Raw genomic sequence first — 22,184 nt, forward strand, 5'->3', positions numbered from 1 at the left:
CAGTGTCAAACTCAATCCTATGGTGTTTTCATGGTGTTTATCTTTCTTAAACTATGCATGATTTGGGAGATAAAATATTAGGTTCTGTTTTTCACTACACTTTAGTTTTACTTTGTCATGTTTTTTTTTCTTTTGCATTAGACACAAATTTGAATCTTAAATGTTTGTGGGACATCATTTGTAACAGCTGTCTTCCCTGAAGTAATAAGAGCATCCATGTCATGGCAATTCAAATGTGTCAAAAATAAAAACTCTTCAGCATCCTTAAAAGTCCTGCATGTATCAATGATTGTGTCCATGTTCCATTTAATGCGCCGTTGTTATTAGAATTATAAAGATTTTTATCAATTTTATAATATCTTACTACAGCATTGACCTCCTTTCCAAAAAAGCGATTTCATTTACATTATTTTGTATGTTTTTTATGTACCCTTACATTTTCAGTAATGTTAAAATGTTTATACTTAGGTGGGTTATTTATCTCAAGAAATCCACTTAAATATAAACTCCACTTGGGGGCGGTGTTTAGCTCAGTTGGTAGAGCACCCGCCTGTAGTCCTCGCTGCGGGCGGCCCCGGTTCGAGTCCCGCGTCGGACGGCCCTGTCCTGCGTGTCATTCCCCCCCTCTCTGCCTCCCATTTCCTGTCACACTCTGAACTGTCCTATGTAATAAAGCCATGAAAAGCCAAAAATAAATAATGTATTATCAATTTATAATAAATAAATTGCTGCAGCTCTATAATTATGCGTTGCTACAATCACCTCCAACTCCACCTATACACAGATATCAATCATATCAATACACTAGTAGCTCAACCTTGAAATTCATAGCCTAAATAAATGCAAACATGAATGAATGCAGAAATAAATAAAACAATGTAAACAGAAATGGCATTTTTCATTAACAAAATGTAATACATTAGCAAATGTATAGGTGTTTAATTATTCTGTATTTATTAATAAATTTATATTTATTAATAATTGAGTACTAGTAGCATTATTTTCAGCATAAAGGACTGAATAGGCTCCGTCGTCGGGCTCTGACAGGAACCCTTCTTCTAGTGCCGCTGTGTCGCGACGGAACATTTATAGTGTTGCACTCAGCTTGGCAGTCATGTCGGCGCAGAAGTCTGAGCGCTCAGTGTTAGAGTAGTCTAAATTCTGTTTAGTTATGACAAATCCTGTAATTTTATACTCAAGTATTCATTAATTGGAGATTATGTTTTGACCGAAAGCGAGGCGCTAGCTGCAGTATTGGTTTATTTTGAGGTAAAGTAAGTTTCCTGACGACTTCTCTCTCAGGCTTTTTCTATTCTTGACTGTTATCGGTGGCTAACTGGTTAGCTGAGTTGATGTAATAAAACCGAGAGCTGGATAGTGCCTTATTTGTGCTCAGATATGTACCAGAGCATAAAGGCGTAGGAAGCAGGACATTAATTTAGCAGCTGAATTTTTACGTTTAAATCTCATTAGTAGGAGCTAAATAGCATGTAATGTTCATCAATGTGAACTCTGCACCACTCAAGTAACAACTGGGTGGCTTTGTCGTAGTGTTAAACAGATGTGTGAGAAGGTAAAACATTTCTTTCAAATGTCCTGTTCTTCTATTTGTCTGTTTAGGGCAGTACACAGGACATAATTAGTGGTGATAATGATCGACAGGCTGTCTGTGTTCTCAGTTCTCCTTTTGAGCCATGGCATCACTGTCCGAGGAGGTGCTGCTGGTGGTGAAGAAGGTCCGTCAGAGGAAGCAGGACGGCACACTGTACCTGATGGCTGAGCGCATAGCCTGGGGTCCAGAGGGCAAGGACCGCTTCACAGTCAGCCACCTGTATGCAGATATCCGCTGTGAGTACTGGACACACCGCTGAGTTAGGTCCAGTGCGGGCATAATTATGGGTTTGTGGTGTTCTTCTCTCTCGTGTTGAGTTTGTTATGTCCTCTTCCCTGTGCAGGTCAGAAGATCAGCCCAGATGGTAAAGCCAAAATTCAGCTCCAGCTGGTTCTTCACACCGGCGAGAGCACCACATTCCACTTTGCCAACGAGAGCACTGCGCTCAAAGACAGAGATGCTGCTAAGGAACTGCTCCAGCAGCTGCTGCCCAAGTTCAAGAAGAAAGCCAACAAGGAACTGGAGGAGAAAAACAGGTGAGTCTCAGCTGTTTTTTGTTTTTTTTACGTGAGTGACTTCAGAGGATAGGAGAGGTCTGTTAATGCTTAGTATGTTTTGTAATTGTCATGTAAAGCAGATCAGATCAGATCAGATCAGATGAACTTTATTGTCCCCAAAAGAGGAAATTCATCTTGGGCAAAAGTGCACCATGTGGCAACAAGACATATAAGCAGCAATAAGCAGTGACAGACATACATACAATAGACATAAGTACAACGACAGACTTACAAACGATAGACATGTGTACAGTGACAGACATACAGGCATAGACGTACAGACGAAGCAGCATTGCAGAGCATCAAAACCATATCAGTCGGCATTATCAGTTCTAAAAGAGAGGTGAAAAGTGAAAGTAAAAAGGACATAAACTTGGCTTAGTAAAAAGATAAATAAGGAATAAGATCACTACTACGCCTTCTACTATTGGGTGTCAGTGTAACCAAAACACAACTTTTTTTCTCTGGGTGGCTGTAGGTTTTGTTACACTATTGGGTGTTTAGTCTAGACCTCACTTATATAAATCGGTTGGACAAAGTACCGTTGAATAGTACGTAAAACTGAATCAACACAAATTGAACCAAGACCTAACCTTCATAAAGGTGGGATTTATTCCATGGCTGTTTTATTTAGTTAGTTTCAGTCCTTGGTTCCTTGTAAGTCCCTGTAACTGAGATCTAATTTTGATTTTTACCACATGAGACCAGAAACTGGAGTTTTGTTCATTGTAAATTTAAATATCTGTTAGTGGCTTGAAAGGGTGGATTTTAGTGAATTAATGCAGTTATGTGAACATCAGTTTCGGCTGACGTAACTAAAGAATATAAGGCAATTCATTGTTGAAATTCTGACTTAAAACAACAATAAAATATTCCTGTGCTTTTCCCATAGGATGCTTCAAGAAGATCCAGTACTTTTCCAGTTATATAAAGATCTCGTTGTGAGCCAGGTGATCAGTGCTGAGGAATTCTGGGCCAACAGGTTAGGGGGAGTGAACACCACAGACCCCGCACTATACAACAATAAACAGGAAGTCGGTATATCTGGAGCCTTTCTGGTGAGTAGATCAAACCAGTCACAGATCTCAGATAAAGAATTTCATTTCACAATTTCATATTTGATTTCATCATTGACAACTTCAGAATTTAAAATGTACTTCAGAATATAAATACACATCCTTTTTGTGCATTACAGGCAGACATTAGACCTCAGACGGATGGCTGCAATGGCTTGAGGTATAATCTGACAGCTGACATTATTGAATCCATCTTCAGAACATACCCTGCAGGTAAACAATCGCATCCCTACTTTGACATTAGTCAACATTTGCACTGATAACGACAGAGCTAAAGAAAGCTGCTGTGAGGTCAGGGTTTTTATCCTTGATGTTGCTGTTTTCCTTAGTCAGACTGTGTAATGCAGTGCTATTCACTTCAGTGGCTAATATTAAAAGAGCAGTCGGCGCTCTTGCTCTGATACATGTAACATTGCACTTAATCCATTAACATCAACTTTCATTGCAGTGAAGCAGAAGTATAATGAGAATGTGCCTCATAACCTGACGGAGAAGGAGTTCTGGACGCGCTTTTTCCAGTCCCATTATTTTCACAGAGATCGCATCAACACAGGAACACAGGATATCTTCTCAGAGTGTGCCAAGCAGGATGAAAAGGGTAGGAGGGCTTCCTACAGTAGTTGTGTCAGTACTTGAATAATGACATTTCTGCAAGGTCAAACACAGAGCCACAAGTCTGTTTTCACATGGTAAAGTTTTAAATCTCCCTCATGCAGGGTTGAAATCAATGGTGGTTCAAGGAGTGAAGAATCCTCTGGTCGACCTCCTGTCATTAGAGGATAAAACGTTAGATGAGGTGAGATTTAGTGAGATGACCAGCCATCTGCGGCTACATGTTCACCATTTACCTGAATTGCTTTCCTCTTCCACTTTCTCTTTCTGCCTTAAAGACTTGTTTTCTGTGACACAGGGTTATGGACTTTGCACAACACAACCCTCAACTTCCAATGCAAACAGGACAGTGAAGGAGAGTAGCAACTATGCCATTATTAAGCGGTTCAACCATCACAGTGCCATGGTGCTGGCAGCAGGCTCACGCAAGGGGTAAAGAAAACACATTAAGAAGAACTAACTATAAAGTGTGCTCACTGTGTTAATTAATGTTGCTGTGCTGCATGTTTTACAGAGACACACCAACTGACCAAGCCAGTGAGACGAGCAGCACAGATGGAAACTCTAGGGATTCTGACTTCTTTCAACCTCCTGTGAAGAAAGTATGGTGGCTCTGTGACGACACAAACATGTCCAAGATTGAGTTGTCAGATTGAGTGACCTTTTTTCTGTGGACAAACTCTCTTAGGTTAAATTGCAAGAAGCCATAGAATTTGAGGATCTGCAAAGGGAAAACAGACCAAAAACAGTCGCACTGAACCTCAAGAAGTCTGACAGGTAAAGTTTGTCCAGATTTATTGGTTTATTATTTTCTCTTGTTTGTTCCGCACTGGGAAACTTGGAAAACTCAATGGCAGGCTGACAGTACAGTTGTTCAGATTGATAGGTCTTCATACAATAGTATCAAAGTAATACGTCAAGATAGAGGTGATGTCGTGAAATTGCTTATTTTGTTGAACAAGGGACCATTTAAGAAGGTTATATCCACTCTCCCTCATCTGATAAGATTTTTGCTTTTAGATGTTTGAGATGTAATGAGAGAAAGTATTAGAATCCATGACCAAAACAGTCGTACATTATTTTACTTATGGATAGAACTAAAGTGAAATTTAAAATGATTTGCCTTTTTGCTGGGAGCCTCTTGTTACTAGAGCACATAAACCGAATGTATAAATTAAAAAGATACTCCTCTGTTTTGCAGGCTGATAGAATAGGATACATCTTTAACTTTAGAGATGCTCTAATGTAACATTTCTCCCTCTTTCTCTTTATTTATAAGGTATGCTCACGGTCCTGTGCCACTTCAGTCCCAACAGTATACGTCGAGCCAGGATATCATCAACTCTGTCAACTACATCCGGCACGAGATGGCAAATTATAAACCCGGCCTCACTCAGGTTAGATCACACACAACAGTAAAGCCAATGTGAAAATCACCGTACTGCCATTGAATCTTCACCAGGTGTTTCTATCTCACCTTTGGTTCATGTGGTCATCCAGTTTTTATGAAGTGGGCTGCTGTACTCACTCAAATGTTCAATGATCACCTTTTCAGAAACATTGTGGACTGGGCAGACAGGCAGTCTGAGGCAACCCTGTCATTTACAGGGAGAAACTTTGCCAACATCGTCAAGGGATTTGCGTGTTATTTGCATATGTGAAAGGTTTAAAGCAGATATCAGTGGCACGGCCGTTTCGGCTAATGCTGTGTTCAAGGCAGGCTTTTGAAACCGTAAGTTACAGCTTCAAGTCACAACTACGACTTGGTAGCGTTCCAGGTAACCCGTAGCTCGTGTTTTTACCGTCCTGTTGTCTGTGAAAGTTCCCTATAACGGCCACTCGTAACTTCCGACCCGTGAACTCGTACCAGATCGAACTGGTATGACTTCACAGGAAGGAAAACCACAAAGTACGAGTTTCCTTGAACGCACCATGAGTTAGCAGCCCCCGCCCTTGTCAGGCATCAATTGGTCCTCGTGCTACGTCACCACATTCACGCGCATCCCTTGGCTGCACACACAGCCCTTCATGCCGTTCTCCCCTCATTGGATAACACTTGTATCCCACAAGGAAAATTTTCTCCTCGAGCAGAGACTATTTAGGACTTATATTAACAAAAACATTCCACTGATATCTGCTTTAAGTGAAGTGTTTGGTGCAAGAGGCTAGGCAACTCATCTAGTAGATGGGCTCTCTCCAGAAACGATGTGCTGCATTCAGAGCTCAACTATATTTTAAGTTTTTCGTTTAATTGCTGACTCAGATAAAGTGAAATATTGTTCATTCAGAGATCATGATGATGCTTGATAAGAGCTGGTTCATTTTCATATTTGTTTTAGGGTGTGCTGATTCTCCATCCAGTCTTGAATATCTTAACAAATATAGCAAAAACAAAAATTAAACCAGTCAGAATGGAAAATGTGTTTTATGCTCATGAATGTTTAAGATATTTTTAAGGGACCTACCTGAGACATAATCCAGATTTTCAGTTTTCTATAATCAGTTTTTTCATGTAATAGTATGAAATATGTAAATTGCATTAACTATGAACGTTGTCTCTGCAGGTGTTGTCCAGCACAGCAGCTACTTCTGCCATTGCAGCGCTCTCTCCAGGTGGTATCCTCATGCAGGCAGGAGCACAGCAAGCCATAAACCGTAAGTGTGTCTGTATTTATGTTACTTAATGTGAAAGCACCTGTGGGATTATTTGTGGAGAATAGCCCTAATCCTTTTAATTAATCAATGGATTTACTGTGTTTTGGAATTTGTGAAATTTCTACCAAACCACTGATCAACAACAACTTGTTGATACTTTAATGTTTTTTCTTTATTCTTTTTTTTCAGAGATGGTACCATCTGAGGTTCAAGGAGAGCTGAAGCATCTGTACGTAGCTGCTGGAGAGTTACTGAGACACTTCTGGTCCTGTTTTCCTGTGAACACACCATTTCTGGAGGAAAAGGTGAGTAATGATGTCTTATTTGGAAGAGAGTCAAATTATTATTGTTACTTGACATCCACGCTTTGGCATGAAAAGCCAATAAAGTATATTTTTTTGGCTTTTCATGCCTTTAATTAGATAGTTCGGTAGAGAGGGATTCCCTAAAATTCAAGGAAGCTCAGCTACACCCAGTGCATCCACACAACATAAAGTTGTGAACTCTGTTTTTTTCATCATCGTCTTCTTTTCATATAGGTGATAAAAATGAAGTCAAACCTGGAGAGATTTCAGATGACCAAGCTTCATCCTTTTCAGGAGAAGATTCAGCGGCAGTACTTAAGTACAAATGTATGACTCTATTGTGTTATAATTGCATAGCGGCTTCTACCACGTGGCACTTGAATTAAATCTCTGTTGTTCCCACAGCTTACAGGCCACTTGGAGGAGATGCTGCAGACAGCCTATAACAAGTTCCACGCCTGGCAAACCCGTCGAATGATGAGGAAAACCTGAGGTCTGATGGTTGGTCAAAACAAGAGGACGATGAGACATTAGAGGATATGGACAAATGACCTGTGAAGGTCCTCCAGACTGCTGTGAAGAGACCACAGACCACAGCCTGATGTGACATAGTCCACAGGGGCTTAACGATAAGGATATAGACGGACGCTGCTACATCCCCAAATGTTCAACAGAGACTAACTGCATCTCAGTCACAAATAACTGTAATTAGTTTCTCTCTCTTTAGATTGTGTTTTCTCAGTGGTTGAGAGATTGGTGCTGGTAATGGTTAAACGGGACTTTTCAACAGTGTAACATGACCAAATTTCAGATGGAAATCAGAGAAAGTCTCTCAGGACAACAGGCTGAGGTGTGAGATGCAGACAGAGGACTGCCAACAGATGCCTCATCGGTGGTCAGGGCGGAGAGCGAGAGCTCGGACATCACAAAGAGCCCCTCAGAGCGCCGGCTGCATTTGAGGAACAAAGTTCCCGAAAATCAGAAGTGAAAGGGGAAGTGAATATAGCAATACTGTAAAGGCATTTCACACTCGAGTGTATTAGTGTGTGTAACACTGTCACTGGTTTCTAATGTCTGCACCTTCTGTCTGCACTGAAGATAAAAATGTAACTGAATTAAAGTGAAGCATAAAGTCTATCTGTTGATGGGAATACCGGAATTAATGGTGCTACCTTTTTCAATAATGATTAATCAAAAATGATACAAAAATAATATACATGTACGTTATACACCTTTTTTTTTTTAGCCCATCAACTAGTCGGAAGAAATCCTTTTATCCGTCTGCAGAGGAATTAAGTTGGTTAGTTACAGATAAACGTGAGGGGGTTAGGGGGCGAGTCTAAGTCATTTGACATATTTGAGTATATAAGTTACTTGGTAGTTACCTGGTAATTAGTTAGTTTTATAATGTAGCAACTAACTCGGTTACTTTTTGGGTAAAGTACTAGAACTAATTACTATTAATTAAAAGTAACGTGAAACTGAAACTGCAGTATTTAAAGTCCACCACCATTGGTCTTGTTTTCGGCCATGCACCGGAGTTTTAATAAGAAGTGACTGTTGTTATGCTGCATGTGGAGCTGTGTTTAAAATCTTTCCTAGATGCGCAGCAGATCTGTTTATAGATCAGAGATACTTTCGGTTTTCCCCGGAGCGTCCGGACTAGAGCGAGCGGCCGGTGGAGACACCGACGCGCTGCGGCTCCAGGAAGTGTCCTCCTCACGCCAGCTGAGAGGCGGTGACAGGTCGGCATAACACCGGCTGCAGTCAGAGAGCCGAGGGGCCGACCGCAGCATTCATCTATAACAACAACAAAACACAACAACACTGAACCGGTGTCCGGTGTGTGTGGGTGCTGAAGCCGCAGCGTCGCTGCTCCGTCGGTCAGGTGAGTTTACGTGTCTGAGCTAGCATGTTGCTAACCTGTTAACTACAGCACATCACGGCACTGGGGCGAGCTGGCGGAGCCGACTGCGATTTACCATCTAACACAACTTCAACAAACGTCAGGGGATATTTACCACAGCCACGTTAAGCCCACACTCATTTATTTTGTTAGTCTTTATCGGACCTGGTAGTTACAACCGGAGCGTTAGCATCGGTGTCAGCAGACGGGTCTCGTGATGCCCGATGGCGGCCACGGACCGGTCCGTCTCTTTATTGACGGTGTCGGTCGGTTGTTACAGCGACACAGCAACTCAGTTAAACTGTTGTTTGTTACCGTGCACCGGTAAACTGGACTGGTAACGACAAGCCGACTAAACCACTGTGGTTGTTTAGCTACAACAGCAGACCACTGACGGTTACCGTTACCGTTACCGTCAGAGCGCTCAGTCGGTTAACAGGTCACGAGGGCGTTTGTAAAGTGACGTCACTGTCCCCCTCTCGACATTAACACTAAAACTTTATTGTGATTAAACCTTTACAGTCGATTAAACCATTTCATGCCACCGTGTTTCTACTCCACAACATGTGTTAGATTGATCCAGGTTTTTACACAGAGACACGTAATGAGCTTATAAAACATGATGCACTCAAACTGTTGATTAGTTTAAAGTAGCTCAAACTCCACCAACTACAAGAGCAACATGGGATAATGCACTGATTTACAGAAAATTTACACACAAATATTTTGACTTCCGTCTAAGTGTTGAATGGAAAATATTTTCAGTTTTTAGCTCAGTCCATTTGCTGTAACTTTAGGCTATATATCAATGAATTGAAAATGTGTAAGTTGAATCACCTATCATCAAATCTAATCACCAAATACTTGCTAGCTGCAGATGCAATGAAATAAAATGAACAATTTCTGCAGAGAGTACTTCTGCTTTTGGGTCAGAGGTCAGAGGTCACTGTTGTTTGTCACTTTCCCCAGAGGTCCCTGTGTCCACCACTTCATTGCTTAGAATCAGTTATGCTACAATATTTAATTTCAACATATTATTTTTTCCTCGCGTTTGCACTGAAATGCTTAGAGAGTACGGTTATTCAAATGGCTTCAGCTTTAGTTTTGCTTCTGCTTTTTTGTTGTTCACACAAAACCTCAACAAGAAAACACAAGTCAAACTGCACTGAGTGTGTGGTGACCTTAAGTCCTGTCAAAATGTTGTTTAGGGCAATAATAACTGACTCCAGGACCACTATAGTGCAGCATGGATGATGATATGTTTTTAATTTAACATGTTAAACTCTAGTCTTGTGTATTCGAAAAAAGGAAGGAAGACTCAGTTTCCTGACTCTGGCATCTTATGTTGGTAATAAACTCAGTAAACATTGCCAAGCTGATGACTGGGGGATGTTCACCATGGCTGTAGACGGTGTAAGTGGAGTCACGACTGGTCAGTTTGCTGAGAGTCATGTGATGCCACACAGCAGACAGCTGTGGTATGCGAGGGTAGTCACTCTCGAAGGCGCACACATTTTTCATGCTTTACTGACTTTACTCTCTGTTTCTGTCTCAGTTGTGGAGGATCATCGGGGAAGATGTCTCTGATACCAGTTGTGCCGGAGAACCACAGTCATGTGCTGGCAGAGTTCGACTGCCTCGACCCGCTTCTGTCTGCACTGCGCTTAGACTCCGGCAGGCTCAAGGTAGGTTTAACCATCGCATATGAATCAGTCTTAAAAATCACACAAAGATCATTTATAACAGCTTCCAGGGTTTCCCCCAGAAAACTTGTTAAGCCGGTGGTAGGGCGGCCCACCGGCGCCCAAGTGTGTTTTTTTGTGACAGGGGCCTGACCCTGACCATTGACTGATGGCAGGGCCCTGTAGGTAACGGATTCATTAATGGAGCAGTAGAATTTAGAATCGATGTTAAAAGTTGACTTTAAACAAACGTGTAAATGTGAACCCTACGAGCTGAAAAATGAAACAATGGTATGCTACAGCAGCTGGCTGAGCCTCTTGGAGCCGCGGCTCGGCTCACGTTAACGGCAACAAGGACAACGTGCGTTCCTCTCGGTCAGCTGGTGAAGCAGCGGTCTGATGATGAGCATGATGTCTGTGACATGTTCCATTATGCTCGATGAAGTTGTGACGTTGTCACTTGTCAGGTGATGAAAAAGACACTTGACCACGTGTTGATGGAGAAAAAAACAATTAAAAATAAATAAATAAACGATGCTTAGACTGGGGGCAGGGCAAGTAAGGCCTGGCGGCTCGCCAAGCTTGTATTACACTGGGGGAAACCCTAAGCAGCTTCTTATATAGTGTCTTTATAGTAGTGAAGAGGGAGAAGTGACTGAATTACTTACCTTCTACTTGCCAAACGACAGTCTTAGAAGTGGATGCATCTAAAACACAAGTTCCAACATATCAGACCAAAAAGTGAGTGAGTCTGTGCCTTGTTAATGTGAGTGTGTTGTCTGTGTGTTACAGTGTACATGCTTGGCAGTGTCAAGGAAGTGGCTGGCTTTAGGAACATCAGCAGGGGGGTTGCACCTTATTCAGAGGGAGGGCTGGAAACAAAGGATCATCCTCACTCACAAGGTAATATGTACCGAGTATGCATAAAATACTATCACTTGACTGTTGTTCTGCAGCTGCATACTTCAAATAATGCAGTGTTTGTGTCTGTTTCTACCCATTTCCCATTCACTTCTTATCCACTGTGTGCTCTTTTGTAGGAGGGAGCTATTACTCAGGTAGCGTGTTGCCCTCATGATGAGGATTTTGTCGCTGTCGCAACAAGGTGAGAAAAGAAATGTCTCATTTTAAAAAAAAAACCTTTCTGTTAGGTGATGCTGTATTACTCATCGTGCATGCTGTGTGAATCTCTGTTCCAGTCATGGTCTGGTGGTGGTGTGGGAGCTGCAGCTGGAGCGGCGGGGTCGTCCAGAGAGAGTCAGCGTGTCCTGGGAGCACAGAGGTCAGGCCGTCACCGCGCTCTGCTGGGACAACAGCGCGCTCAGAGTTTTTGTCGGGGACTCGGGCGGCAAGGTGTCCATGCTGCGTGCAGGATCATCCAAACTTGGCAAGGTATTGTCTGCTGATCAACAATGAAACGTTATCTGTTATCTTAGTGCAGAGTATATACAAAAAGTAAATGTAGCTTTTTAAATTTTAGCTAGCTTAACTGAATCAGCAGGCCTTGATTTGAGCCTGGTGACAGAGGTGAATGAACTCCCTGACCCCTCTGACTACGTACGCACTGTTGTGTGTAGAGTCAACAATCAAATATAAATCCAAACAGCTGACCAAGGATTTAAAAATAAAGATAACTGATTATTACTTGGCATGATCAACTAAATAAAGTCATGATTGGGGCGGTGCGTGGTGCAGTGGTTCGAGCGGCCGCCCCATGTAGAGGCTACAGTCCTCAACGCAGGCGTCTACGGTTCGAGTCCCGCATCGGGCAGACCTTTCCTGCATGTCATTCCCCCTCTCTCTGCCTCCCCCTTTCCTGTCTATCTCACTGTGCTATCAAGTAAAGGCAAAAAAGCCACAAAAATAAATAAAAAAATAAATAAAGTCATGATTGACCAGGTGCTCTGACAGGAAGAGATCAACAGAAAGATGACAAAGAGCTCAGTTAACTAGCTGTAAATGGGTCATCCCTAGCTGAAATCCACTGCCTGTCAGCAACGTTGGAATACAACCTTAAAACCTACAAGTGGAAAATGGAAAACAGTTGGCAGGCATGTAGTGTTAGCTTTTGCAATGGATCGGCCAAAACTGACTAAACAACATGAGGAACTTTTTAAGCTGTTTTCTTATACAAAAACAGGTGTGTCACATCTAACCTAGTCAAGTGTGACTGAGACACAAATAGCAATATTTAAAAACATATTTTCCTTTCACAACAAATGTAATCACAGTGTAATCAGCTTTATATGATTGTTTTGTTTTGTGTCCAGGGGTCATTTGTCATCTTCCCTGTTCAGACGGTCACTAATGTGGACTCCAGAGTGGTTCAGCTTGGATACCAAGATGGCCGCCTGCTGGTGTCTTCTCTCAGCCGCTGCTACCTGTGTGACACAGAGAGGTGAGTGACACACATCTGCATCTTGTCTCTCAAATAGGGACAGGGAGACTCAGGACCCATGTTAATGCTGCCCTATTGATAAATATTGTCCATTCTTGCCATAGCAAGATGGTGAATCCATATTCCTTAAATCGCTGATCTTGATATTTTCAAAATCCACATCTTATTATTTGTTCATGTTTGATAGTGGTTCTCTCATTTGGCTTTGAGACCTTGAATTTCTTTTAACTATTTCTTTGAAATTATAATTCAGCTAAATGTACATCAATTTGTGTAATTATTGAGTATAATTACATCTGGTTCCTAAAGTGGCTCTATCAAAATGATGATGTTTCATACCTTGTGAAAAATTCCTTTCTTTATGTTGGACATCTCTCAGCAAGTGTGTGTTTTTGTCTTCACCTGCCCTCAGGGAGAAGTTCTGGCGTGTGGGAAATAAGGAGCGTGATGGAGAGTATGGGGCTTGTTTCTTCCCTCAGAACAGAGGATTATTAGTTGGTCAGCCACCTCTGCTGTACTCTGCCCGGCCGGGGTCTCGGATATGGGAGGCCAGCTTTAATGGCGAGGTTCTGAGCACTCATCAGTTCAAACAGCTACTGGCCTGTCCTCCTCTACCTCTCATCACCTACAGGTAATGACTCTTCTGTTGGGATGTTGTCTTTTGTTAAAGGCCAAACTGCTAATTTTTCCTCTCTTCTTTGTCACCTACAGAAACGAGCCACATTACAATTCGGGCCAGAAAAGCCCCCAGTCAATTGCCTTCCCTAAACTGCTTTATTTGGGGTAAAGTAACATATTTTTCATGCATTTGTCGATAATTAGTTTCATTGTTGCACACAAGGCTCAGATCCATAAATCATATGCCCTCCATTTGTTTGTTTAGAGACCAAAACCTGCTGACATGGACTGATTCAGCCATTTATATCTTCACACCTCAGAATGGTCAATTGCTTCTGTGGACTGAGGTTAAGGGTGAGTTTACCACTTTGTCTTCAAAAATCAAAACTAATTTAATTAATCATCCCGAAAGCCTTTTGTCTGGAAACATGCTTTATCATGTTTTTCCCTAGAATGTTAATATTTGTTCTGTCCACTTGAACTCATACAACCGTGTGTCAGTCAGTGTCGTCCTTAACTTGATCCAAACCTGTTTTCTGCTTTTGTAGACTTGGTGGATGTCGCTGTCTACCGCAGTGAGCTCTTCTGTCTCCATGGTAGTGGACGTCTGTCCCACTTGTCCCTCTTATCCGCAGAGCGCTGTGTTGAGCGCCTTCTGCGCAGGGAGTCCTGGCCTCTGGCTGCAATTGTCTGCTGTATGTTTCAACACACAATCACCACCGGCAGGGTAAGACGGCTGCGGCTGCCGCGCTGGTTGGCCTTGTATCAGTGTACAGTGTTACCTAGATTACAGATGTATCTGGGCTAAGCTGTTCATTTGAATTCTTGACTTTCTGTAATACCAAGGATAAAACACAGGGCATACTGTACCTGTTCACCTGAGTGTGTGTGTTGCACTTGAGCAAGAAAAATGATCATACTCTATACATAAGTAGACATTATCTCTGGTTAACCATAAAAGACTTACAGCTATAGTGGTTTGTATAAAAAGTGGCAAAATATATTGGACACCACATGTGTTTGGGTTTATGCAGATGGTGAAAGACAAATATGAAATCACATATCATCGTCAAATTTTTAATTAAAACATCTCAATGTGCATTTCTTTATTAAGGCCAGGAAATCCATTCCCATCGACCGTCTTGAACATCTCAAGTGCCAGCTCAGCTCCCCAACGCACACGGAGCTGACCGCGCAGCTGGAGGAGGTCATCGCTAAACTGGAGCCTCTGGACTCCGCCTCCAGCAGCCGCAGGAGCAGCATCTCCTCACATGTGAGTTAACTTTCTTTAGATGATTTCAACTGTAACTGTAGGCTGCTTCTGCTAATAGTATACACTGCTAATAATACCCACAAGACGCTGAGCGTACTGATATCAGATACATGCACATCGTTATTCAGGAGAGCTTCAACGTCCTGGACTGTGGAATCTATCGCGTGATCAGCCGCAGAGGAAGCCAGTCAGATGATGAGACGGGCTCCCTCATCAATCAGTCCATGTCGGAGGAGGAGAGGCTCAAAGAGTTCAGTTTTGTGCAGGAGGAAGATCAGGTGGATCAAGGTAAGAGGCTGATGTTGCTCTTAGACATTACCTGACAGAAAAACACAACCACTGCTGCCTTTAAACATACAATAAACTGGTAGTTTTCAGGTGTTTTAAGGTTTTACTGATCATTTCCGGCCGCAGTATTACTACAAGTACTGATAACTATTAATAGCAATATGATTACTAAATGGAATTGAGATCAACAGAAGTGGTAACATTTTTCTTTGTGTCTGATCCTTTCTTGCTCTTTGTACTGTTTCTCTCTACGTATATACATATATGTGTATATTGTGTGTGCGACTGTGTGTTGCAGAAACAAATTTCTTCTCTGCCTCTTCTGATTTCAATTTGAAAAGAGAGTGAAGTTATTTTCAGCTTTATGCCCTACTGTGGAATTTAAGTCATAACAATAAACAAAGCATAACAAGACTGGAGCATCTCCAGCCATGGAGAGATTTATCAATATAAATGGGACTGTTAATAATTTTACTCTTTGACTCTAATCACAGTTGTCTTCTTAACAATCAGAAGCACCTCTGTCTAATGCCCTCTTGTATGTTTGCTGCTAAAACTGATGTGTTTTTGATTTCATTTGTACATTATATAAAATTATTCAATTAAACACTATGCCATACAATTGGGTTTGCTGTGAGAGCTGAATGATCACTGTCATGCTTTATGAATATAATCTTCATGTTGCCCGATAATTAATGCCAAGTTTGTTCTCTTTTCCATCGTGTCACACACATATCACCACTTTGGTTCTATATTTTTTGTATTGTGCAGCATTTGATTTACATTCTCTCTATAGTGGCGTCCGGCATCTTTGCGCCATCTGCTTGCATTTTGCTCTCTCCCTGTCATCATTCCCCTCCAGTACTCCATCCATCTGTGTTTTTCCTCTGGCTCTTGCCCCCATCTTTATTCAGATCCACAGAGCAGTGAGCGCCTGGAGGCCGAGCGATCTGAGCAAGGCCTACCGTTCCACCTCCCCCTCTCATTCCGCCCCAAACCCCCCCGCATCGCACTGCAGGCCGTCAGAGACAGGTGAACATCCAGAGAAATTAATTTGAATGAGCAGCTTTTAGCAGAAGACTGCAATCTCACGCACACCTGCAGCTGCAGTGTGTAGTTTTGAGGTTTTGAATTATGTTTGATGGAAGTATTTTTGTTTTGTAAATCTACCCAAGTGCAGCTGTGCTTTTTCAGATGGCTTACTTCCCCTTTTCACGAGAGACCCACATCCAGTTTTTTTTTTTTTTTTTTACATATTCACATTGTTCATCTGTGACGGCGCGCATGGCATGTTTCATTTCTTAGCATCACACTCATCCGTCTTCATGTGTCATTAGTTCTGTTTCTCGATTTGACTATATTTGATGAAATTTTCCTGTCCTCAGTGTTTCTAGTTTTGTTAAGAAGACAACCGAGAAGATCAACACCCTCCAGATGAACTCTGAACTCTGGCAGCGGCCTGAATTCAGAGAGGGTGGACAGTCCGAAATGTCAGCCACCACAGCTGCATACTCAGAAGAAATGGAAAATGAGTAAGTACAGAGAACTTGTAAAGAAATTAGTCCTCATTATTTCTTCTTTTTTGACTTTAAGCCAAAGTATTGCTGTGAATAGACGACAACAAGAGAAAAACAGTGAGTTGTATTTGTCCTCACAGAGTTTATGATGAAATACCCAACACAGAGGCCGACATGCAGGAACTTCGATCTACAACAGAGCGAACTATGTAAGTACTGCTCATTGTGTTAGAATCCCTGCTGCAGGACTTAGCCAGCTTCTCTCAGGATCTATTTTCTGATATTTAAATGTTACAAATACTTCAGCTCCCAGATTCAAGATCCTCTGGTGCTGCTCGATCCAGCCTGTCTGGAAGAAGCCCTGCTGGAGTGGCTGCCAGTGCTGGAGCGAATACTTGGACCAGCTGATCTCGGGTCTGCTGCCGTCAGTGATGTAAATGTGAATGGACCAGCAGAGGAGAGATGGGAGAGGGATAATCCCAACACTTCTTTCGAGGGATCTTCCTGCACGTCAGGAGAGGCAGCAGAGAGTGTCTCCGAGGAGCAGAAAGAGGAGTCCGCTCAGCTCAGAGAGCAGCAGGACCAGTGTGACTCCACTGAGAAGGAGCCTGAGGTGTCTAACGGACGTCCTCCAGAGCCGGTTCGAACGGTGCCCCCCCAGCCTGTGCCATCAGATCTCCTGGCTAATCTCACCCAGCTCGCCACATTGTACACGGAGCTGAGCTGCTTCAGAAACCGAGAGAATGAGCAAACATTGGGCTGCACGACTTTCCTGCGCCGTTACTTCTTTCTGCTGGATCACGAGCGCGTGAGAAGAATGTGTCTGCTGTGTTACCAGCAGCAGCCGGAGTTGCAGAGCTCCTTCATTGAGGGCATGCTAGGTCAGTGGCTTCCCCCTTTATTGCTTGACCATACCAACCCATACATTTTATTGAGACCTTAAGTAAAAATGCCTCAATGTCCAAAAAAAGTAACCTTTCATGTTTCAGCAATGAATCTGTGTGGATATGTTCTTTGTGAGTGATAAGAATTCATTAAAAACAAAGAAAGAATCTGATGATTTACTATGTAACAATTTATTTTACTGTGACTGCCTATTATTATTTCTAAACGTAGATATAGTTGAATTATAAAGCTGTGTGTTTAAGCAAAAATTCACATAGAACCAAAAAAATGAGAAAGATTTCAGCTCGGAGGTAGTGAGCACTCACCCTGAATCTCAAAAAAGGAGAAAAAAACTCTCATGTGGAGGTGCACGGCCAAGGCAAACAAGAAGAGAAGAGAAAACCAGCACCCTCCAATCAGCTCCTTTTAACTTTTTATTGTAGGACAGGCAGGCAGGACAGACGTTTCGACCGAAGTCTTTTTCAAAGATTTCAGCTGTCACATGATCATGATAACTTTCTATCTTTTCCCCAAAGATCTCACTCAGTGCAGCAAGGCGGTGGAGGTTATTCAGAGAAGCGATCTGCTGAGATCCCTGCGCAGTCTGAGAGAGCTGCAGCCCTGGAGTGCAGCTCTTCTCCTCGCTCACTTACACAGGTCAGTACCACTCATCACTCAGTTACATGAAAAATTCAAGCTGTGTATTTTATGTACATGTTTCTGTATAATGTGAATGAGGACTTTGTTCGTCTTGTTCTCATGCAGACTGTATGAGAAGCATGGGGAGGCAGCTGTGCGCTCCTTCTCCCAGTTCTATCCCACGATAACTCCCGCTGACGTAATGACCATGGCTCACAAAAGCCACTTTCTGGCCTACCTGGATAATTTGGTCCAATCACGAACTGAGGAGCACAGGTAGATATCCAGATTTATCTTGTTGTCAAAAAAGAGACATTGAACTCTTTTTGTTACTCAGCCTTCATCATTTATTCATAATTGATGTATTTTCTAGGTTGTCGTTTCTTCAGTCCCTTCTTGAACCAGAATCTCTGAGACAGGATTGGCTGGAGCTGGCACTTACCCATGATGCTCCTCAACACTGCGATACCCTAACCCATGACGGACAGCCCAGGTCTGGCTCTGTTAATGTGTAAAAATACAAAGTTGCATCTCAGTATCTTTGAGGATCATTGAAACTCATGCATGCATGTTTGGAAAGCATAAAATAATATTTCAGTATTGGTTAGTTGACTTTGCAAATCTGAAGCTAGATATCCATCTGAAAAAATATAAAAATCATTCTATCTGGACAGATGTGCACTAAGCTACAATGATGGTTATGTTTCACTACTGGATTTTATTTAGGCCAGAACACAGTGAGATACTGAAGTGAAACTAAAGTGAAGGATAATTTTAACTGAATCCTCTGTTGCAGGTGGCATTCACATTGTTTCAGTTGGGGTTATGGACGCCTCCTGTCTCTGCTGATTCGTCTCCCGGCCGACCTGTCCTCCAAGCAGAAGATGGCAGAGACGTGCCGCAGTCACGGGTACGTCAAATGTTCTTACTCTATCGTGCTGTCTTCTGAAGTTGAGGAAGAGTGTTTGGTGGCAAGATTGCAGTGTCATGTAAAACATTTTTTGTATATATGTATGAATAGGTACTGGACGGGCTACCTCTACCTCTGTTGTGAGCTGCAGCGTCGCACAGAGGCGTTCTCCACCATCTGTCAGCTGGACGACATCAGCCTGCTGGAGGAACCCGAGGGTAAAACTGGTTCTTGAAATCTTTAGAGATACATGTTAAGGTCCACACATCTGCTACATTGAAATCCAGTGCGTATGTATGCAGAGGCATGTTTACATCAACTTTGTACTGTACCCTCACTACAACACAACACGAGGGATCGCCAGCAGAGGACACCAACACCCAAAGACGAGTGAAAACACAAGGGACAAGCTAATCTTGTCCAAAACCAGAGAGTTGGTCAAGGGAACAACAGTCACTTACGTATTACAAGATTGATTGATTGATTTATTTGGATCCAAAGCTATTCTTCCTGGGGTCCATTCAACATATATACAATGTATCAATGCAATTTATGTCCCATACAATACAATCTATGTTCAAATACAACATAAAACACAGATGACAGCCTAAAGTAGCAGCAGAGATGATGTTGGACAGTGACCCGCAGAAAGAACCTGAGGAAGTGACAGTTTTGTTGATAATTAGTGAAACGGAAAAGCTGCTGTGACAAAACATACTAATGCAAATGCTAAAATTACAGTGATGCTCATATGGTAAACAAAATGTTAAAGGTAGTTTTTAAATATAAGCACCTGATGCACACTTGTTATCAGTGCCGATGGTCAGCGTGTAGGTATAAAATTAATTTATATATTTTATTTTTTGGTTTAATGACTGATTTCATTTGAGTGAATTGGCAGCTGCCCAAAAAACCCTGATGGGTAAATACTCTGACTAAAGCTCAGTGGACTGGACAGAAACAAAGAGGGGAATAAAACATCATCACACACTAACATCTGTACTGCCTTCCTTTCATCTTCCAGGTGTTGAGCCCCAGAGCTTGGATGAATGGAAGCTCTTGATCCAGTTGTCTCAGCAGCGCAGCAGCGTGGGAGACTCCGAGCAGGTCACGGGTGTGAACGGGAACAGCTGGTCCAACGGCTCCGCGGACTGCGGAGGAAAGATGAGCCTGGAGAACCTGACCCTGATGCTGGCTCGGACGGCCGGACCTGACCGAGCTCTGGCTGTCCTGGAGGAGTGTGGGGTTCAGCTGGTCCTTTCCCCCCACTCCAAACTGGTCTGTGAGCTCCTGAGAGTCACCGAGAAGAGGCAGAGGTGGGTCTGGGTGCTCATTACCACACTGTCAAATTAATATAACCCTATAAGAATGGGTGGAAGTGTTAACTAAATGCAGGCTACATAATAAAAAGAGACAAACATCTCTATCAGGCATTCGGAGTAGTGTTTTCCATCCCTGCAAACCTGAAAAGCAAGAGCAGTAACATAATGATACACTTCTACAAAAAGCTTGGAAACAGATGACCGTAGTGAGACAGGAGAGAGGTTTATGTAGAAACAGTGGACTTTCCATTTAAATTAAAAAAACAACATAACTGAGCCGTAATATTGAAGGAAAATGTTCAGGCATCAACCTTTAATGATTTAAAGCATGATATTATAGGGCAGCAGTGTCGGGGTGTGTGAGGCCGTTCTGCACAGATTAGAATTAGTTTGGAGAATGACGGCTCAGAAATGATTTACCATTCGGATCGTGAAAACGCCCCCTACAACTGACGAGACCTCATGAACAGACGTGGTCCTGCAGGTGATACAGAGATTTGTCTTGTGACTGTGTTTCAGGGCCATGATCCAGACGATGCTGGAGCGCTGCGATCGGTTCCTGTGGTCCCAGCATGCCTAACTACTGACAGGTCAGCCCCGTGTGGACAGCAGCTTCTCTAACTGAACTAACACTATGTAATGTAAGTGTAAATGCTGTTGAAGCTGTGGCTTAAATTTATGCACTGTGATATTTATCAAAGCTTTCCAACTCAAATGAAACTACTTTAATCCTCCCAGTGAAAGCAGTATTATCTTCTTAACTTTAAGTTCATATTTGTTTTGCACAGATTTTTCCAGTATTATCCTCTTCATCCATTTCCTTGCCGATTGTATCAATATTCAGGTGTATGTTCAGGGTATCATCGCATTACTCTTTTTTTTATGATTGAGGTGAGGCATGTACAGTGATCAAATATTTCAAGTTCTGCTTTGATCCAAAATGAATTGTCATCAATAACAGTGAACTGTTCTAACCAGGTGATATCATGTAAATAAAAGGTCAATAATGAAGCATCATATTCTTTTTATGTCTTTTTTTTTTATTATTGGTGTGAACCCATTAGGGTGAAGTGTGGGGAATGTATTACTTTGTGATTTTGGGTGAAATCATGAGAAATCATTGAGGACAAAGGATTTCAGATCTTGAACATCAACAGCACGTAGAGTAGAAGATGGTTAGTGTGGGTCAGCAGAGATAATGTTAATAACAACCTAATGAAATGGGACTGATGACTCATATGATGGTATCACACACCTGGAGCATCAAAGGGATGAGAGCAGGCAGAGGGACGTCCTGGTGCTTCACCTTTGAGATTTAAAGGCCCAGACTGGACCCAGCCAGACGTCATGACTCACGTTCCTCCGCAACGATTTCACAGAGACTTTTCTGTCTGACCCTTTCTCATTTTCAGCGTCTCCATCATTTTCAGTAATCCTTGTCTCCTCACCCCCGCCCTACTGGCACAGGGGGGATCAGACTGAACTGGCAATTGGCACAGACAAAGAAGCACATTTTAATAAAACATTATCCCAACAAACTAAACTCTATGTGTCACTGTGAAATTTAAAAAATTCAAAATCTCAGTGTGCTGCTGATATCCAAGCAACTGTGGCATGTTTCTTTGACTTCCAATATTTCACCCACCTGAATTTGAGCCGTGTCAGTCGGGATTGCTAGAAATGTTTCATTTATTTGAAATGATCTAAATATGACATGAGGTTTTCATCACGGATGGGAGGACAGAAGTAAATTTGATTTGAAAGGTTATTTGGTGGAGGCAGTGAGTCCACTGTTTGATGTTGGCTTCCTGTCACCAGAAAGACAGATAAGGGGGATTCTGCACATACCTGTTGGCCCTGCTGCCAGTGTATAAATGGCAACCTTGATGCTCGAAGCCCGACACACACACATGCACACACCTGTCGGCT

At 42.4% G+C, this 22,184-nt stretch overlaps 2 protein-coding genes across 2 annotated transcripts; both read left to right on the forward strand.

The window, feature by feature from the left end:
* The first annotated feature begins 1,097 nt into the window (after positions 1-1,097).
* gtf2h1 (general transcription factor IIH, polypeptide 1) lies at positions 1,098-7,954 on the forward strand. The gene is made up of 15 exons (XM_085778930.1): positions 1,098-1,269; positions 1,680-1,848; positions 1,956-2,148; positions 3,062-3,227; positions 3,365-3,458; positions 3,694-3,843; positions 3,962-4,041; positions 4,156-4,289; positions 4,372-4,459; positions 4,546-4,634; positions 5,137-5,254; positions 6,422-6,512; positions 6,702-6,817; positions 7,052-7,144; positions 7,223-7,954. Exons 2-15 carry the CDS (start codon positions 1,695-1,697, stop codon positions 7,307-7,309), a joined length of 1,653 nt encoding a protein of 550 aa, XP_085635056.1. The 5' UTR covers positions 1,098-1,269; positions 1,680-1,694; the 3' UTR covers positions 7,310-7,954.
* Positions 7,955-8,288: 334 nt separating this feature from the next.
* hps5 (HPS5 biogenesis of lysosomal organelles complex 2 subunit 2) lies at positions 8,289-21,272 on the forward strand. The gene is made up of 23 exons (XM_085778932.1): positions 8,289-8,705; positions 10,279-10,408; positions 11,198-11,308; positions 11,446-11,510; positions 11,605-11,797; positions 12,676-12,803; positions 13,216-13,428; positions 13,509-13,586; positions 13,687-13,775; positions 13,970-14,148; positions 14,536-14,694; positions 14,823-14,982; positions 15,897-16,014; positions 16,368-16,514; positions 16,640-16,708; positions 16,806-17,380; positions 17,921-18,041; positions 18,150-18,299; positions 18,397-18,516; positions 18,820-18,933; positions 19,045-19,151; positions 19,958-20,249; positions 20,775-21,272. The coding sequence occupies exons 2-23, from the start codon at positions 10,301-10,303 to the stop codon at positions 20,833-20,835; spliced, it is 3,357 nt and encodes a 1,118-aa protein (XP_085635058.1). The 5' UTR covers positions 8,289-8,705; positions 10,279-10,300; the 3' UTR covers positions 20,836-21,272.
* The last annotated feature ends 912 nt before the right edge of the window (positions 21,273-22,184 follow it).

Source organism: Trachurus japonicus, chromosome 6, assembly GCF_045865225.1.
Source record: "Trachurus japonicus isolate A0001 chromosome 6, Traja_1.0".
Classification (NCBI taxonomy): Eukaryota; Metazoa; Chordata; class Actinopteri; order Carangiformes; family Carangidae; genus Trachurus; species Trachurus japonicus.